This window comes from Mastigoproctus giganteus, chromosome 13 (assembly GCF_048544385.1).
Source record: "Mastigoproctus giganteus isolate SK-2022 chromosome 13, ASM4854438v1, whole genome shotgun sequence".
NCBI lineage: Eukaryota > Metazoa > Arthropoda > Arachnida > Uropygi > Thelyphonidae > Mastigoproctus > Mastigoproctus giganteus.
In genome coordinates this window covers 133,268,693-133,289,617 of record NC_143587.1, presented here as the reverse complement: position 1 = coordinate 133,289,617, position 20,925 = coordinate 133,268,693, and the positions used below count along the sequence as shown (strand labels likewise).

General features: G+C 37.0%; 1 protein-coding gene across 1 annotated transcript in view; it reads right to left on the bottom strand.

Annotated features, from left to right (window-relative positions):
- LOC150076452 (H(+)/Cl(-) exchange transporter 7-like) overlaps positions 1-20,925 on the bottom strand; it is a 301,080-nt gene that overhangs the window by 220,360 nt on the left and 59,795 nt on the right. Inside the window, exon 7 of the mRNA XM_090387362.1 lies at positions 2,686-2,769. Within this exon, the coding sequence (XP_090243488.1) occupies positions 2,686-2,769 (84 nt within the window). The remainder of the gene's footprint in view (positions 1-2,685; positions 2,770-20,925) is intronic.

Genomic DNA, 20,925 nt, shown 5'->3' with positions numbered 1-20,925 from the left:
AATAAGTTTAGTAGTCAATTTCTTATAAACACCATGTCCCTGCAAGATAATGTTACTTTTTTTGTTACAATAAAATAAGCATGGAAATTGCCTTTTTTGTGCATTATAAACATGTACAATTTCTTCAATCTTACATTAGAACCTGCTTCACCTTTTCAACAAGTTTTCTTAGTATCATGCTAATTATTTAAAAGGTAAGTAATCAAAGATCTGATAACTGCTTTAACAATATCATCAAATAACCATATCATCAAATGAAAGATGGACACCAGTTAGTGCAACTTTGCAAAATAAAACAATTACATCTAATGTTCCAAGTAATGATTATCTTCTTTGGCAATTAGGCAACAAGATTTTATATTCTCAAAGACATCAAAGTGGTCTGGGACACTAAATGACATGGCATCCTTATAAAAATTGTTGCAAATTGTCAAGAGGCTCTAACTCCATTACTGTTAAGTGCTTGGAGGTGGTAGGAGAGTTGTGCTTATTGTTTGAAAGCTGGCTATAGGGTGTCCCATCTGAGGCACTCAAGGCTTCCAGGTTTCCAAGATTTTGCAATTTAGGAAGACATGTCTTTCTTGATTGTTCTGTATGGTCATTTTCCCTGAGATGTCTGACGAAGACAAGAGAATGATGCACTTTACTTCTTAAATGTCATAAGAAAATAAATTCCAGAACATCAGATGCATCTACTCCATCTAATTAGTTTTAGTGATCTGCACACACTTAAAATTAGTCCATGCAGCCTTTTATAGTTACATGGGCTGATTTTTCCATCTAAAATTCAGAAGTATTAGGTTATATGAAAAATTTTTTTTTTTATTTTAGTTTTAGTGTTTGCATTACCATTGATTGGGAGGGAATAAAGTAATTAATGAGAAATGAAGTAAAAGGTTTATATTTGTGGGGGAAACTCCAAGTATTTACAACACATGATAAAATGACTCTCACCCAAACAGTGTGCGCCTAATTCTCATGCACAGGCAAGGATGGGATTTTTATTATTGCTAGGATTGGTTTATTAATGTGGAAATTGTAAGTATTGCAGTAGGGCCATTTCCTTTGCAATGGTTATGTTCCTTAAAATGCCCGCAAAAGACAAATACAAATAAATATTTTATCAGAAGTCCTTTAACTCCCATTTCGCATATGGTAAAATCGGAGTTAAGTTCTCATCTCATAAAACATTTTTGTATAGAATATATTTTAATAATATATTACTATATTTTATACACTGACCACACAATTATTCTGCCATCTAGTGAAATCTAGTGATTATCTTACTGCAATGTGTGTATAAGTTAACCTATCATGCAAAAACCCTGCTGGAAATGAAAGTTAGTCACTGAACTTTGCACAGCAGTTTAGATACTGGCTTTCAAATTTGGCAGTAACAACAAGATGATCACTTCACATAGGGAAATAAAAGTTAATTGTGTAAATAAATCAAAAGGCCTTCTCATTATGCATGAGGGGTATTCCCTTGGCACATTGCCATAATTTTCCAGCAGCAAGTACACATATTCTATTGGTGGGAATGTTCATACACAACCTGCAGATTTTGATTTTAGACAAGAAAAAATTCCAAAAACAGACATTCGGTGTTTTTCAGAAAATTGATATGGAAATTATAAATGATAGTGTTCATTATTAGGATCCTTTAAAAGCTGCAGCATCAAATCTAGTGTGAGGCATCCAAAGAGCAAACAAAATTACTTTTCAAGCTGATTGATTGATAGGCAGGCTTACTAGAAAATAAAATCACCCGGCAAACTGACTGATTGATAGGCACTTCCAGGAAGTGAATGCAGTAACTCTGGCAATATTTCCCACGGGGTATAAATGACTAAAATTTATAGTAATTTTAGATTTGGTGAAGATAGTAGAATCTGTGAGTAACCAAAAAGCTGCCTGTAATCCATAAAACAAGATCTTAAAAACCATAAGGTTCTCCTGTACTTAAAAATCAGTTATCTTGCAATAATTTGCTAATTCATCAAAAAAAGACCAGCAATAATAAAAATCCTAACATTATGTATGAGAGATTTCTAAGAAAGCCTGCATATTTAAATCTGCATATTTGTCACGTTATCAGTGATGTTTATTATTAAAATTCTTTAAGGCCACAAGAAAATAAACTAAACTATTTTCATACACTCCTCCTAAACAGCAGAAGTGGGTTACAAAGTAACAAACAGGCAGGGCAGTATTTGTACATGTAATAATTAAAAAGCAATTTACACCTTAAAATGTCACCAAGTTATTTTGCTATTACTGCTACTTAAATAAACATTTATTCAATAGTGATATTAGAAAACTAACAGAAATCAATGTTTTTAAAAAAAAAAAAAACAGTAATCCTATTATATTGCAGAATTATTTGTTTGGTCTTAAAATTACAGTAATTACAAGGGTTTTTGCAATTATCTGTAATAAAGAGTTTTTAAGAGATTTTACCTACCCACCCTCTCCTATTTTGTTATGGAGAACTTACTTTCCATACTTATGACACTTTTCCAGACCAAACCCCTATAAATACAGAGCTCTTACTGCACTCATGATACACTGTAAACTGATACTTTTGGCAGCATATCATAAAACTATATAATCAACTAGTGTAACAAAAAAATTGTGTGTTGGATTTGAGAGTTTGTACTGTATTATCATTATTATGTGGGTTACCTTCAGATCTTTGTGGAATGTAGTACTTTTTCCTTGAGATATGCCTGCACCTATTAAAGATCCACAATGAATCATTGGTCCTTCCTAGAAAATATGCAATTAAAAAAAATAATAAAATTCTGTGATTTAACTGTGACCCAAAAGTTCAGAGCAAATAATTTATTTATTAAAGATAATTTAATAAATAAATATTAAATAACTTTTTTAAAATTGGTTAAAACAAATTATGAGATTATGCACAAAGAAACTAAAATTTATGTTTTTTATATCAGTGAAGGGGAAACGCTTTTCGCCATAATAACGTAAAAATCCACACAATTCCAGCTATTGGTATTATCGCAAATGCAATTAGATTAGAGTTTACTACCAGTTTATAACAAATTCAACTAGCAGAAACGCAGCTGGAAATAGTTTTTATAGTTTTATGGTAGTAACCCCCAGAAATGTGCTTTAGTAAAATGTGAGCTAGTGAGGTGTTAGTATGTCTCTCCCTTTATAGTGTTGTTTATTCAGTTGCTACACACGTGCAGCTTTGATTATGTGTATCAAGCGTGCCTCCTCATTTTGTAATTGTGCTTTATTCCCTAAAAATTAGTAAAGTACTTAAAAGGTGTGGAAAGGAAGCGTCCTGGTGAAGACAATACAGATTCATAGAGAAAAAGAAAAGCAATATCAATAAACAGAGGTGGACTGGGTCAAAAATTCTTACCCAGGAAAATTTGTAGCGGCCTCATAATAGCATTTATGGCCAAAATAACACTGGCCCATTGGGGTTTCCCTGGTAAGGCTTATGGCCAGACCCCTCCGTTGATAGAGAAAAAAATATGAAATTTTGAAACACTCTGAGAGAAATTAAGACCATGTGATATTGCACATGCTACTAGCCTAAATGAGGCAACGCCGAGAATTAGAAAGAATGCAGAGAAAATAAAAAACAACTTTCATAGTAGGAACAACTCAAAGTGTAATTAAAATCCATTAGATCAAGACACAAAGAATTGGAAGAGATGGAACGGCTGTCATCTGTTTGGATAGAAAATCAAACAAAAAAACAAGTTTGCTTATGATAGAAGCAAAATCATTAGCAATATTTTATTACGTAATAGTTGTAATAAAATACTTACATATTTTATTATGATTATTTATTGTGTTTGGTAATGTTTCGATTACAAATGTGTGTTCAATCTTGGGTGGTTGGCACCTAACCCTATTTTTCCCATATAGGGCCTGTTATTTATATTGCACGATTTTGCACTGCACGAAGATTTCTAGAACACAACTATTGTGCTATAGGAGCACTGACTGTACAGACACACACACACACACACACACACACACACACACACACACACACACACACACACACACATACATATAGTGGATTCCGGTTATTTGGCCACCAGTTAATTGGGGCAAATCTTAAAAAATAGAAACCAATCGAGAAAATAGCCAGGGTTTACTTCGCTTAATTGGGACAGCATTCCGTTTAATCAGGGCAGGAGACTGCAGCACTGGAGATTACCCTACGATTGTCTCCGAAGGTACCAATGTGGTTCGGTCGAAATTCTGGAGGTCACAACCATAAAACAATAAAAACAATTAACAGTCACCTGTTTATTGGGTTTTTCTGTTAGTGAAATCTATCATAGACGGACAGTAAACTCGATCATACTGAATTTGCGATAATACCGACAGCTGGAATTCTGTGGGTTATTATGGTGAAATGTGTTTACACTTCCATGAAATCTTCAATCATATAAAAAAATTAATTTTCATATCTTCTCTTCATTCCTATTTTTAAAGCTTTGTAACTCGTTACTCGGTTCTCACTTGCTAGTTTGTTTGTTTGTTGTTTGGTTTTTAGGAGCATTAGCAACTAAGGCCATATTGCTCCGGGAAATGTGGTGGTCATTCCCTGACCTTTCCGCATCTTCCGTATTTGGTGGTGATGGGCTCAAACCCCGGTCTAATCAAGAAGCGTGTGCTACGCACTGCTGCTCCTTCCCACCCGGCTACGGAGGCACCGGTGCTCACTTGGCGTATTGTGTTACTTGCAATTTGTGTGTGCCATGTTCTTTGTTATTGATTGCTTATCTTTTTACTGTTTTAAATTTTAACCCCCTCCCACAAATGTCAGTAAACAGAAATGTTAAATAGTTCATATGTACATATTACAGTACGTATTAATTATTCCGATTATCACATATATTCTTCCAATTTTCACGTATCATTTAATTTTTTAATTGGTAAGGTAATAAAGGGTAATATCTGTGCTTAATATATCTTTGCTTTTATAGCCTGTGGATAATATTCCTCCTATTTTCGCTAATTAGTATCGCTGTTTAATAGAATTAAAATTCAATTCACAAACGTGATCACAATGACCGGCGCTTACTGCACATCGTATAGTGAATGGTACTTTACTATGTTGAGTTCATCGTAACGTGATTTGATTGTACAGTGAACCAATTGTAAAGGGGGGGGGTACTTTGTATTTTTAACTATTTATGTGAAACTTCGGATAATTGGGGCAGCCGCTTAATCGGGCCAAAATGCACTAGTCCCGATTTGTCCCAAATAGGAATGGACTGTATAATAAAAAGTTTTAAGATGTGTTCATATAATATTAGAACATATTAAAAATTGTACAAAATAAGAAATTAATAAAAGTTGATATCTCTGATTTGGAACTACTTTAATGAAAGATTTTTATTTGGAAAAATGAAAATACAAGTATAAATTGTAAAAGGAAATGACAGTTAACTGTAAACAATACGAAAGGCTATAAAACCACTGTTAATCTGTTAATTAATTTATATATAAATTAAACCAATTGTAAAAAAAAAGGAAGGGGTGTACATTGTATTTTTAACTATTTACGTGAAATTTAAATGCACTAGTCCCGATGCGTCCCAAATAACCAGAATGAACTGTACATACATATATACATATAAATACATATATACAGCCAGGCCTCGCATAACACGAGTTCGATTAACACATTTTTCAGTTATTGCTATTTGAAAAAACTATACCACTTTTCACTTTACACGATGGAAATTTCCAGTTAATGCGATCTTTTTTTTTATGCAATAGTTGAAAATGATTTGAAATGCGCATTAAGCTTACCGCAAGTCGGACGGGCAATAAACAAATGTTTGCCTGCTACCCGCCTCTGTTTGTTCCATCAACCATCGGAAGAAGACGTGTTACTTGTTAAAAATTCAAATTTTTAAATAAGCCAGATGAAAATATTACCGCGAAGGATATAACGGTAAAAGAACTAGATGAAATCGTTCGTATCGCAGAGAACCTCAAAAAAAAAAAGGTGGTGAGGTTCTCTGCAATACTTATTTCGCCAGGGCTCAGAGAAGATTGTTGTTGGCTATCGGAAATTGATTGATGAAATGAGAAAGTCAACACTGTTCAAATATTTCTGCAACAGTTATTTCTTCATGTATTTTATGTCTCAGAGCTTCCTAAACTTTCTCAGTTCACGGTGCCCTTAATGTCTCAGTAATTTTTTCAAGGCGCACCCAGACCAAAAGAAATACCTAACAGTTCTGTTTAGTAGTTAGGCAAAAACTTAATAAGAAATGTTGAAACTGAGAACTACCTCGAGCTAATAGTTCGCGCGGTGTTCGATAGATGTTGAGTATCACTGTGTTTCCCTCGAAAATTTAAAATATTCCACGGCACAGTTTGGGAACTGTTAAATGTTAAATGCAATAAACATTTAATTCCATAATTATTTTCATTATTGTTTACATTGTATACAGTTAAAAAGTTAGTATTTTTAAAATTCTTTATGGACATTCCAGAAGGTCAAGGACCAATTATAATTATTCGATTAACGCGTTTCCGTTTTGCGTGATGCGCTCGTGGAACAAATTAATCGCGTTAATCGAGGCCAGCCTGTATATATAATAAGCTAAATTAAAATAGGATATTGCAAGTAGCATGGCAAACCAGCAGAGTGAAAATGAACTGAACCAAATAAAATAACAGAAAACTATAAGGGGGGATGGGGGTAAAGAAGAAAAGGGTAGTGTTGAAGCAACGTTGCTAAAATAATTTAAAATTAAGCCAATTAAAATAAATTTAGTGGCGCCCCCTAGTAAGCACCTGTTTTCGAATTATGTGAAATCTCACTAAGGTGGAAACATAAACTAACAACATTACATGACCAAATAAATTAAAAATAATAATTAATAAAATGAAATGAAATAAAATAGACTGCATTATGCCCCATCTCGACAGAGGACCACAAGGCCAATAATAGTCAAGGGATCTACATTTCGAACGCTAAACAAATCCATGCAACGATGGAATGATACTAAGATCAAACTGCTGATGCAATAGATTTGCATAGCGGTGGTCCTTATGCAGCGAAAAATGATAAAACAGAAAGCCTAGTACTCGCATGGCCAAACCACACCACTGACAAAACAATAGTTGAACTGAAAATATATAGAAACAAATTAGGCTATAGATGGCGTTACGAACGCAGCATTAGCACGAAAGCAGCAAGAAAAAATAATAAAAACGCTAACATCAGTGGCAGCAGAAAAGAACAATCCACTAAACGTTGCTTATAATAATAAGCTAAATTAAAATAGGATATTGCCAGTAGCATGGCAATATGGCTAGGTGGTTGAAATGTGCGGGAGCGCCATTGTGCATGAAGTGTGCTTGTTGATGAATGATCAGTGGCGTGCCATCCAAGAAATCAGGCATATTGTTTTCCAGAAAGTTTCTGTACACCTGTAAGTACCCTGTGAGTTTGTTTGGAAGTACATGAAGCCCAAATAACTTTTCACCAAAAACACCTGCCCAGATGTTGAGGCTGAACTGCTGTTGGTGATGTGATGGAAGAATTGCATGTGGGTTTTCCTCAGCCCATATATGCTGATTGTGAAAGTTTTGGATTCCGTCTTGTGTGAACTGTGTTTCATCTGTGAATATCACTAAGGCAAGAAAGTGAGGAGTTGTACCGCACTGCTGCAAGAACCACTGGCAGAACATTACTCACGCAAGGTAATCTGCTGGTGACAAGGCCTGTACCAGTTGCAGATGGTAAGGATACAGTTGGTGTTCTCGTAACACTCTCCAAATAGTCGAACATTGAACAGCCAGTTGCATTGCTATTCTGCGTGTGCTGATTGCAGGAGTGGCATGCACAACATCCAAAATTTCCTCCTCTACTTCAGGAGTCGTAGAGCTTGGTCGTCCTCTGTCGGCAGCACGAGGTGTGAAGGTCCCATGTTCACAAAGGATACCTTCAAACGTTTTCCTGTCTGGACATCTTCGTTCTGGGAACCTTTTGTGGTACAAACAACGAGCCTCCAGAGCATTGCCATCTGCCAAACCGTACATAAAGTGCATATCTGCTTGCTCCTGATTTGACTACATGGTCGGAATGGAAAACTTCCAGGGACCGAGATCTAGACACTGCTTTTCGAAGATTTCAGAACTTCCCTTCCACTTTCCATCCAGCTGGAAAAGTGAAATACATACTAAACATAGACATATTGATATAACTCTGTCTTTAGTGTACTAGTGAGTATCCTATTAGGATTGAGAAGACAAGTTTAGAACAAGAGGATAGACAATAGTTGTGTGTTTTTTTTTTTTTTTTTTTACCTACACTTATCTGACATGGATACTGACTTGGACCATGACCAAGTTAGGATACTGACACAAGATATTGACATTGAGAATTCTTCTGGATCAGAGTCTATGGATTCATCTAAGAAAAAAAAAGGGGTACAGGGGGAAGAAAACTCCCAAAACTCCTAGAATTACTCAAGCTCGAGGAGATAAAAACCTTGTGGTGGAGGAGAGTCCCTCTGTTTCGTTGGCTTCTGAGCCGCTGATGGTCATTGTCGAAAGTAACTCGGTTCCAACAGAATCTTCTGAAGATCTTTCTCTAACAGAGGGATTGAACCTGGGTGGGTCTTTGAATGCTTCAATTGTATATGCGACGGTTGCCAAAATCAGGAAAGCTCTGGGAGAGTTTTTATCAAAGGATTCTAGCAAGATAACTAAGTCTGCCTCTAACCGCATTCATAGTCTATGGGCGGATCTAGAGGCAGTTACCACCGCAATCTTAATTGATAATGAACGACTTAAGACCAAAGCATCTGAATTGGAAATCAGAGCAGGTCTTTTGGACAAGATGATACAGATCCAACGTGATCTACATCCTCATAAGACTTTTACGGAAGCTGTTCGTGGTAGTACAAAGCAAAATAGACAGACTCCTGAAATAACAGAGATTCCACTGCTAACGTCTTCAGTGGAGGTGGCAGCTTCTTCGGGTAGACCAATTGCTGGTGAAGATAGGATGGATTCCGGAAGTGGGATCTCTGATTCCGAAAACATACTAATACTTAGGCCCTCAGCAAAATCGTCCCTGGCGTCTAGCCAGGATATCAGGAAGGCAGTTACTGAAGTGATTAAAAAAGATCACAAGGACATGAAAATCAAGGGTGTACGTCTTTTGAGAAATGCAGGTGTGTTGTTAGAGACAACAAATCCTGATGATGCCAAGAAGATCTCAAGTGCTTCTGCATTAAAAAAAGCAGGATTACCAATAGAAAAACCCAGATTGTCCGATCCTACAATTTTGATCTACGGTGTCCCGAAGGACTATTCAAAGGAGGATATTTTGGAGGATTTAATTAATAAAAATTTAAAAGACTTTGGTTTTAGCCAGGAGGAAGTTAAGAATGAGATTACATTCAGATTTAACTCTGGCACCGGAACCAGAGTGACCAATTGGGTTATTGGTTTCAGCCCACGCCTTATGGGACACGTGATTCAGAGTGACAAAATTTATCTAGGTTTTACATCACATAGATTTCGTAAGTTTACACTTGTAAGCAAATGCTTCAGATGTCTGGGATATGGTCACAGTGTGCAGTTCTGTTCCCATAAAGCTGTATCTTGTGGCCACTGCGGGGGTGGAGGCCATGTTTTTTCTGACTGTATTCACAAAGAGGAACCACCTCAGTGTGTTAATTGTAAACGTAGAGGTAGGGATTGTAATCACTCGGTCAGGGATAATAAATGCCCTGAGTATCTTAAAGCTGTTGAATTGACAGACCGAAGAACCAGACATGAATAATACAACGGTAATTGATTCAACAAGTGTTAACCTGCAATTCGGCGAAATAAAAATTCTTCAAATTAATGGGAAAAGATCTCGTGCAGCGGCGGATGAGATTAGGAAAGCTACTGATGATCTGGGGTTTGATACTGTATGCTTGCAAGGACCCTATTACTCTTCTCAGGTAGGGGGTTCAGCGTATAAAGTTATAGGATATCCAATTTCGGCAAGGATTATTGCCTCAAGTGACGATCGACCCAAGGCCACCATAATTATCTTTAACAGTGAACTAGTAATAACAACTATCTCAAGTGAATGTTCTGCTACCACAGTTTGTATCCTGGTTTCCTCCAGGGACCAGTCGTTTTATCTGGTTTCCCAGTATTTTCCTCCCTCGGAAGATATTCAGCCAGCCTTACACGGACTTGACAGGGTATGTAGCAGATTTTCAGCTAACAATTTACTAATTACAGCTGATTTCAACGCTAAGTCTACACTTTGGAACAGCGGCTTTTCTAATGCTCGAGGCGAGCAGTTGGTTGATCTGATCTTGGATCATAATCTCTGTGTAAAGAACTTGCCAAATAAACCATATACATTCTCGACGACAAATGGTGAATCTAATATAGATGCTACTTTAACCTCCATTAATCTGGTGGATAGGGTGCAAAATTGGGACGTCAATCCGTATCTAATTAATAGTGACCATCGAGCAATCACCTTCTCGATTTTACCGGAGGATAGGCAAGTGGATATAACAATAAGGGATTTAAGGCGTTTTCGGATGGACAGGGTGAACTGGACCAAGTTTCGTGAATATCTGAATACAATTTTTAATGGAGATGACAAAGTAATCATTAACACCTTAACAGCAAAAGAATGTTTTTCTGATTCAATATCATTTATATCAAGCGATGGCCTACTCGACGAAAAGAAAACAGACAGGAAGAACTTCTGTCCCATGGTGGTCTTCAGCACTAGCTGAATTGAGACAACAAACTCAACAAGCACGAAAAGCATACCAAAGGAATAGGCATCTATCGGACGCAGACACTCAGGCTTTGAAAAATGATTACGGAGACTTGAGGAAGAGGTACCATAAAGCAATTGCTGATAGCAGGCAAAATTGTTGGCAACGTCTGGTGAAGGAAACAGGAAATGCTGACCCTTGGGGTATAATCTATAAGCTTTCAAGAAATAAACTTTTGTGTGGTGAAATTTACAACACGATAATTAGAGAGAATCAAGAAACTTCGGACTGGGAATCTACAGTCGAAGGGATAGTGAGTAGCCTATTTCCGGAAGACTTGCCGTATATGGACAGCCCTGATCAAGCGGAAATTAGACGCATTAATTGGGAATATAAGGGGACAACCGAAACTGCCATTTTTAATATGCTTGAGCTAGGAGCTGCAGTAGCTAAATTGAACCATAAAAAATGTCCTGGCATTGACCTCATTGAGAATCAAGTAATTGAAAAATTTTATGAATTCTTCCCTGAGATTTTATTGAACTTATTTAATAAATGCTTGCTAGAAGGGCTTTTCCCTCTTGAATGGAAGCTTGCGCTCTTAAAAATCTTGCATAAAAAGGGAAAGCCAAAAACAAACCCCAGAGCATACAGGCCAATCTCTTTATTGGCCAATCTTGGCAAATTATTTGAAAGGATGATTGCCCCAAGGATTTTTAAATTATTTACAGAACATAAACTCTCCTCTGATTGCCAGTTTGGATTCAAAAAAGGACGTTCCACTGAGGACGCAATCTCAACCTTGCTGACTTACATTCAGGAGGCAAACAGCAAATATGTTCTTGCTGTTTTTATTGACTTTGAGGGCGCTTTCGATTCCCTTTGGTGGGAGAGTGCTCTCAGGTCACTGCAACTGGCAAAGTGTGATGACTACCTGTTCAGAGTCCTCAGATCTTACTTTAAGGATCGACAAATTAGAGTATGTGCAAAGCATTTATCATACACGACTACCGTTTCAAGAGGATGCCCTCAGGGTTCAGTCTCGGGACCTCTCTTTTGGAATGCAGCGCTAGACCAGTGGCTCACGAAGGATAGCGATGAGTTCATCAAAGTTGCATATGCAGATGACTTGGTGGTGGCAGTGCAGGGAGGATCAAGACAAATTCTCGAACAAAAAATTCAGTCAGTTTTGAATAATTTAGTGGCATGGGCGGGTTTGAATAAACTAAAGATTTCTGTCACCAAGACCAATATCATGGTGTTTAAACACCACTTCGATTATGGAAGGCCACCAAAGGTAACCCTATATGGTACTCAAATTTCATATGTACAGAACACCAAGTATTTGGGTTTAACTTTAGATGATCGTCTCAGGTTTCACGTACATGTCACTAAAATCAATGAAAAAATCAAAAAGTTCGTAGCAGCAGTTGTTAGAATTTCCCGCAAGGAATGGGGTTTATCCAAAAAAACTCTGGTATTGTACTACAAGACGATATTTCTTCCCATTGTAGTTTATGGTGCTGGTATTTGGTTTGTGGCTGCTACCAAGATTACAACTAAAGCCAAGCTTCTGTCCCTGCAACGTACAATGTTGCTTACAGTTATACGCGCTCCAAGGACAGTGTCGACAAATGCCTTACAGGTTATTGCAGGTACCATCCCCTTGGATTTACACATTATTTTCCGAGGTATTGTATATAACTTAAAGAAGGGAAGGGCGTTACAAATATTGAATATCACCTCTAATCCAAATAACAACATAAAGGAGGAAAAATGTAGAATTTGGGGTGAGCTTGTGAATTGCTGGCAGCAACGTTGGGATTTGAGTGAGTATGGAACCATTACAAGAGGCTTCGTTCCAGCCGTAAGCTTTGCAATGGACAGGAGGGTGTCTTCTTGGTTTTCTCCCACCATGACCACGAGTTACTTAATCACTGAACATGGCTTAAGGGCCAAACTATTTGAAAGAGGATTAGAACCTGACCCTTACTGTTCGTGTGGTGAGGTTGAATCTTGGAGACATGTCATCCTTGAATGCGGACTGCATACTTCAGACAGGCAGGAATTACTAAATAGGTTACCAAACCTCACGGAGAATAATTTACCTCTCTTGGTTCAGAGGTGGGACATCTTTGCTTTGCTTCAGGAATTCCCGGCCAAAGTTTTTAAAAGAAGACAGGAGTTAAGAAATCTATTGCAGGATACCAATTAAGGGAAGTGCTGCACATTTGACGATAGAACACTTCGTGTAATGTCATCTTTATAGGATGTTTCTTGTTTACAGTGCGAGATGATCTTCTGCTCCTGGATACCCAAATGCAGGCTTACATTTGTGGATGGACTCTAAGTGGAGATAATGTTAATCTAAGTGTTAATGTTTCTAAGTGTTATTGTTAAGTTAATGTCATTCTAAGTGTATGTATTTGCTATTTACATGTAAATAATTGTATAATGTTGCTTTTGTTTCAACAAGTATACATTGTTCTTAGTTGGAATTTTTTTTTTTTTTTTTATTATTATTATTTATTTTTTATTTATTTTTTCGCTGGCCTCCAAGTTTGGGCAGCCTTGGGGGCGGGATTGCTGGCACCTACCAGTATAGCACTACTTCCGGTAGGTGCAGGATTTGTGCATTACAGCACACATAGAGAATGGTTGATCCAGGTGTTGGTTAATCCCTGGTGGCGAAATGGCCTGACATAAAGGTCTTTTTTCAGGCCTGTTTTGCAGACGTTCTGAGCTTTCACAGGAGTAAAAGGTGGAGATGGGCTTATGTCTAGGAGCCACCCTTCATATCAGGACACACACAATCAATGTACAGAAAGACTACAGTATATATAAGAGTATGTATATAAAATCTGTATATAAATATTGTATATAAATTGATTAATATATCTTGAGAATGTATATACAGTTGTGTGTTAATAAATAAAAATAAAAAAAAAAGTACCTTGTGATGAAGGAAATCACCTGCGGGAGATAAGACATCCCGGTTAATAACTCGGGAACCAAGCATTTCCGGAACCATGTTGATATAAAATATTTTTATTGTCTACATATGAGGAACTCATTCCTGAAGTTATGTCGTGTATTTTTGAGACACCCTGTATACATACAATGCTTTTTTTGGGATGGTATGCAACGGTACGGCGTACCGGCACCTTTATTAACAGTGACGTGTGACATTTGGATGCAGTGCACTTCGAAATTTGTAATATTCCTTAAATTTTTTTCAAGTGTTTATCTACTATTCAAATAAGCTTAAAATTATTTAACTAAATTTGCATTTTTACTGCCTATTTTTAAGATATTTTCTATCTAAAACGGTGTAACCATTTTTATAAATATAAATTACTCAGTTAGGCCTCTGTTTAACGAAGTCCTTTTATAGCGAATTATTTTTAATTCCGCTTGGAAGTTACATTTAAAATAGTTTCCGTTGAGTGAAGAAAATTTTCATATAGCGAATGCATTAGGAGAGAATTAACTCATAACGAGTGTACGCACTGTTTGCATTTCTGGCCTGCAGACAATTTAGGCAATTAGTGCTGCTGCACGAATTAAGAGAACTAAAGCATTCTACAACCTAGTGGTACCCGGTAAAATCTATCTGACCACCTGTCCCACATATGAAGGAGTCAAGCTAGTTGAGAGTGAGCAGACCAAGATGTATTCCCAATGGGCTCTGGTCCACCTTCTACTGCAGTGGTGTCCAACCTTTTCCAGTCCAGGGGTCATATTCAAAAAAATTCAAAGTTAGATTTCGTTAGTGTGTTACATTTTTCATATCTTGTTGCGCGTAAAAGTAAAATTGAAAATATTCGAAAATTTTATTAAGTACAATACATAATTACATTTATGAACAAAACATTTAATGAGAAAATGTTTTTGATAATTAAAATTTAAAATGCTGTTTTAGTTCACTTTCCTCGCGGACCGTAGGTTGAACACCTTTGTGAATCAACTGTAAGCGCCCCTTTTGAGAATTAGAAAAGTGATTTTCTTTTACCCCGACAAATAATCATGATGTTCACGGAAGTGCGTTATCCACATTTTTCTGTAAATTTTCCTTATCTCTGTTTATTGGGTCACAATATCTGAATAACACCGACATTTTGGACAGTTTCAAAAAGAGAAAAGAAAAAAATTCAAATTTAAGAACTGGTGACAATACCAATGATGAGAGAAGGAAAATGAGGACAACAAAGGTATCGGATCCTTCTAAACACAAATTGTTGGTATATAGTGAAAGCGAAGTTAGAAAATTGTCAATTAGATTACAGTTAAATGAAAGAGATGCAATTCGTGGATACCTAATTGATAAGAAGGTTTCAGAAGAATTGAAGCATTTGATGAACGCTCTGAGTACAATACCAATTTCATCGAGTGAATGTGAATGAGGATTTTCACAAATGAATCTGATTGCCAGCCCAACCAGCACTTCGTTGATGACAAAAACAGTGGCTTCACTACTGGTTCTTAAAATAAAATTTTAGCGCCCACCGCTGACCCGCTTCGATCCAGCAAAATATGTCGATTCGTGGCTGTTTCGGAAACATCATTCAGCAACCGACACACAAAGCGGAAGAAAAGAAGTCAGCATAGGACTGGGGTCAGCAACCTGTGGCTCGCGAGCCGCATGCAGGTCTTTTAACATGTAACTGTGGCTTTTTAACTTTACAGCTCACATGAAGCAAAATTTGAAATGGAGATAGAGGACTTAAAAATCAAGGACATGTGGAGTGCAAGACTAGCCTTAAAACTGAAATTGAAGATTTAGAGAGGCAAAAGGCCGCCCTTGCAATTCTACACAAATGGATGGCGATAGATGACTTTAACTGCAGACCGAATTGTGTTCGATGCGTGGAGTAGCTTACCGGACCCATATATAAATTTTTGAAAATATTTACGTTTGGACTTCTCTCAGTTTTTGGTTCGAAGTATTTCTGCGAGCAAATATATTTGAACATGAACTATGTTCAAAATAAATCAAGAAACTGTCGTCTGAACAATGCGAGCATGTTTCAAGCTCAGCATGTTTAATTACGACATACTCGCATGATGTTGAGAGAGACTTGCTCAAGAAGTTCATCAACAAAAGTCACATTAATATGTACCTAATTGGATGCTTGTTATGTTTTTTTCAGTATTAATAAATAATATTTCATATTTTTTTAATAAACACATTCCCACTCTATTCCATTTCTTAAAAAACTCTCGTCCCTCCTCCCAGCTTGAGCTGAGGTACGGCTCTTCGGATTCTCTCTCTCTTTTTTTTTAATTTGATCAAAAATGGCTCTTCACTCAAAAAAGGTTGCCAACCCCTGGCATAGGTGGTCGGATGAAAACTTAATAAAAATTTGGAATATTCTACAAAAACTTTATTATGAAATTATTTTTTACTTATTTTTTATATACTTGAATAATAAATTTATGCTTAGTAAACTGTGTGTTAATACACTTAATTTGTTGTTCTTATTCTAAAAACATTACTACTAAAGTAACAATATCAGGAAAAAAAAATTTTCAAAGTCCTTTTCATATCCTTTTAATTTTCAATTTTTCCCAATAGCAAAGAGCTATCGGAAAAAAATTGAAAATTAAACCACCTCTCAGCCCAGCTGCTCAGCTTTTCCGGATCCTGTTGCAGCAGCATACTGTCATCAGTGTCCTTAACAACACTGCCAAACTTAATATCGTCTGCAAACTTGGATATTAAGCTTGATATACCATCATCAATATCATTTATAAATACAGAAAACAACAATGGACCCAACACTGAACCCTGAGGTAATCAACTAATAACATTAGTCCACGAAGAGCAGTGTCCATTGATTACCATTCTCTCTCTTCTCCTACTCAACCATCCCTTTATCCATAGCAGCAATTTGCCTCCAATACCACACTGCTCCAATTTGTGCAGCAGTCTTCCATGTGCAACAGTATCAAAAGCCTTTCTAAGATACAAATATATGATATTAAAGTTATTCCCTGCAGCCAGTTCCTTTGTGACCATATCATAGTATCCAATCAAATTGGTCAGACAAGACTTCTCCTTAACAAAACCATGCTGTGTCCGAACTATAACTGAAGTCTTGTCAAGATGATCCTGCAGTGCTTCTTTAACCAGTGCCTCCATTAATTTCCCCTAGAACAAAAGTTAAACTAACAGGTCTATAATTACTTGTGTCGCCCTTTGATCTTCCTTAGTGAATTGGAGTCACATTTGCACATCTCCAGTCCATGGGCACTATCCCTGAGTCCAAGGAAGCTCTCATAATTATGGCTAAGGGTTTGCTTACTTCCTTTGCTGCCTCCTTTAATATAACCTGACAGATCCCATTCACAACGGGTGCCTTTTTTATGTTTATCTTCAACAATTTCTCCTCCACTTTCCTTTCAGTTATTACAAAATCATCTAGCTCACTGCCAGAGTTTAGTTCACTTCTGGCATTCCCCTCCCTGAATAACTCCTCATGTGTGAATGTAGATGCAAAATACTCATTCAGTTTATCAGCCACCTGAGCAGGATCATCAACAGTTGAACCATCAATATCCAGTGGAACAATCTGATTCATCCCTTTCCTTCTAGAGTATACATAGGTAAAGAACTCTGTTGTTTTTCTTTGCATCCTCTGCCAAAGATTTCTCATAATCTGCCTTTGCCTGCCTAATCTCCTTTGTGACTTGGTTACAGAGCAGCTTATATCTATCATAGGCTTCCATGTCACCCATTAATTTATATGTATGCCATGCATTTTTATTCTCTGTCACATGTCTCATTAGTTCACCTAACATCCATTTAGGCCTAACCTTTGAACAACATTTCTTAGTTGGTATGTAAAGCCTAGTAGCTTCCAAGATTAATTCTTTGAATGCCTCCCATTTTGAATTTGCTGTTGGTAACATCATCAGTTGGTCCCACCGTATAGAATTTAAATACTGTCTCAGACCACTGTAGTCGCCTTTATGAAAGCAAAAACCCTTCGCTTTACCCCTGATGGTAGTTACCCCTTTGAGTAAATCCCACTTCAGCACACTGTGATCACTGCCACATAGTGGTTCCTTTATCTGCGGATTCGTAATGCATGAAGAATCACTACTGATAATCAGATCAAGAGTATTACTCCGTCTATTTGCCTCCTGAACATGCTGATGTAGAAAACAATCATCCAATAAATCCACAAAAGCCTTGCTAGTGTGTGAGTGACAAACCCACAAATTCCGGTCAATATCTGAGAAATTAAAATCTCCCATTATAAGACTCTGTGATTTACTAGCCCACTCTATTTCCCTGTACAGTTTTTTTATTATACTCATCAGAGTCATTAGGCCTATAACACACTCCTACTCTCAATTTCGATCTTCCGGTGCTTATGTCACACCAAACTGACTCGACACTGCACTGTACAGCAATGTCGGCTGGCTATACTTCCTATCTATCCTTCCTGTACACATTGTACCCCCCAAATTCCATTTCTGCATTCCTTATATCTGTGTGACACCACATCTCTGATATCCCAACAATATCTGCCTTTGATGTTTTGACCAACACCTCAAATTCATCAAATTTATTTACCAAACTCCTAGCATTGGTGTACATGCAAGTATATATGCACCTGCTTCTATTCTTAACTACCCTAACACAACCCATGTGTTTACTTATACCGCAATGACTCCCAGCAGTCTCTGAAATACCCTGCATCTTGTTTTCCAGGCTGCTGCTCATTCCAATAGAAGCAGTGCAAGAATCACTTTCACCTCTGCCAGCGGCTACTGTTAATCTATTGTATCCCCCAAAGCTAGCAGTTTTCTGACCCACTAAACACTGCCTCAATAGCATCAACAAATATTCTTGCACCCTTTCTATTTAAGTGAATCCCATCCCTGTAGAAGCAGTCTCTCCTGTTAACAAGTACAGACCAGGCTGAAAAAAATTCTACTGCTTGAGACTTGCACAAGCAATCTTTCAAGGGCTGAACTGATCGACAAGGCTCTCATCATATACTCCCTCCTATCGTGTCTGGACAGAATTGCAGACATTTTCAAATTCAACCCTAATTCATGGCTTTTATTCAACAGTGACCTGTACTTGTTAAGTAATTCCGCCGGTCTCCTACTCTTAATATCATTAGTGCCAACATGTACAACAATATCACCTTTTGTGCCCTTAAAAGATGATATCTGCTCTACAACGTCATCAGCCTTTGCCCCTGGCAGGCATACCCTATCCTTTTTGCACACTATGTTCCTCGTTTCCCTGACAATAGAGTCACCGACAACTACTAGTTCCTGTGGGACCAGCACATTCTGCCTTGGGGGTTGTCGCTGTGTTGCGTGATGATCAAGTGCAAGCTCTAGCATTGATGTGAGCAGCTGAGAGCTTGATGGGCCCCTCAATTTAGATCCTTCGAGGGCATAAACCCTGTCCTTCAAGCTCTCATATAGGCCCATAACAATGCTGAGTTGCCTCCCCTCATTTCTTCACACTCCTTACATTGCGCACACACAAAGACATTCCCCTTGGCAATATCATGTCCCGTACCTGATTGCTCCACAAACATAAAACAAGCAGTGCATTTTATAAGACTGTGCCCCTTCAGTTCTCCCCTGAGCCACAGCACTCCCATTAGCTTGAGCCTTTTGCTTTGCTGCTCTGGTCTGAGTCATAAATTCGATTCAATTTCAATAAAATTTCAGTACAAAATTATAACCCTAAACTTATATTCCAACGCAGTTATAAAACTATATATCTATATATATTTTTTTTTCAGTATCGAGTATTATCTCCGAGTTTCGTTATATAACTTCTGTATCAAGTTATGTATTAATTAATAATGTTATGTTTGTAAAATCTAAATCGTTATATGTATTTAGTTAAAAAAGTACAATTTAATTGACAATGAAGTTTAACAAGATCAATAAATTTTACTGATTAATTGATAATAATATATACTATACTAAGCTAATGCTATCTAGTACAGGATATAACGTATCATATAACAATGGCAGCAAGTTACGAACGGTAAATTACAGACACTAAGTATTAATTAACTTCCAAAATCTCACTATCTAAATTCAGAATAAACCAAGGATCTTGACTAGGTCTATACGCTACTTATAGAAAAAAAATTTAATATAACAATTAAGTCAATATAGCAGCTAAATACTTTCCATTCGCCGGAGCTGCAAAAGCTGTAAAACACGTGGATTGGATACTCTTAAGAGTAAACCCAAAAGTCGGGATTGGTCAATCCTGACACTTTTGCCACCACCTCTGGCTAGAGTCACTTAACGTCTTGTGCAATTCTAGAACTATGAATCGTGGCAAGGGCACAAGGCTACACCCTATCTTAGAGGCAACTATCTTGAAACTGGATAAACGCTGGCAGTAAATCCACACACATCCGTGCAACAACAATGAGCAGCAACCTAGTAGTTGAATGTTTAATCTCATGCACGCACAACTGTGTATTTGTCAAAAATTTGTCTCTAACATCTTTATCTTGTTAGAATTGCTGATGAAGGGGTCCATTTAACCGGGAAAGCTACATGTCATTTATTGTTTATTAAACTTTCTGGATCAAACAGTACAGTACTTATTTATCGCCATGGAATCCATTATTACAGGCCCATTTACCTACATATTTGCATCTCCTTATGATTATGTGATGACTTTTCTATAATTTGTCTTAGTGAAATATTTAATCCTAGCATCAACCTGTTCGGCCTAAAAACTTGAATGTTGTTCTTCTTCATGTTTACATTTAATACTACTTCTTTCTTTCTTTCTTCTCTAAACTAGCTGCACAAATTTTAACTGGTACAATAAGGAGCAAAATTCTGTGTAATTTCCACATTCACCTTTATTTCTTTTATATATATAGAACAATTAATACTCAACTGGAATATGTTCTGGAACTTGTTCTTTGTAAAACCTCTAATCACTTATTCCATCCAGCTTTCAGCGCTTTAGGTCTAATTTCATTTACACCTATTTCCTTTCTGTACTATCTAATTTCTAGGATCCTTTCTAACTCAATAGTTATGTTAGTATCAAAGTTTGGCCTGTCTGTGAATATGACTTGTTTATCAAAAAGTCCTGTCTGGCTTAGGACTAAGCTATATTATCATTTTAATACACTTGTTTTTTATT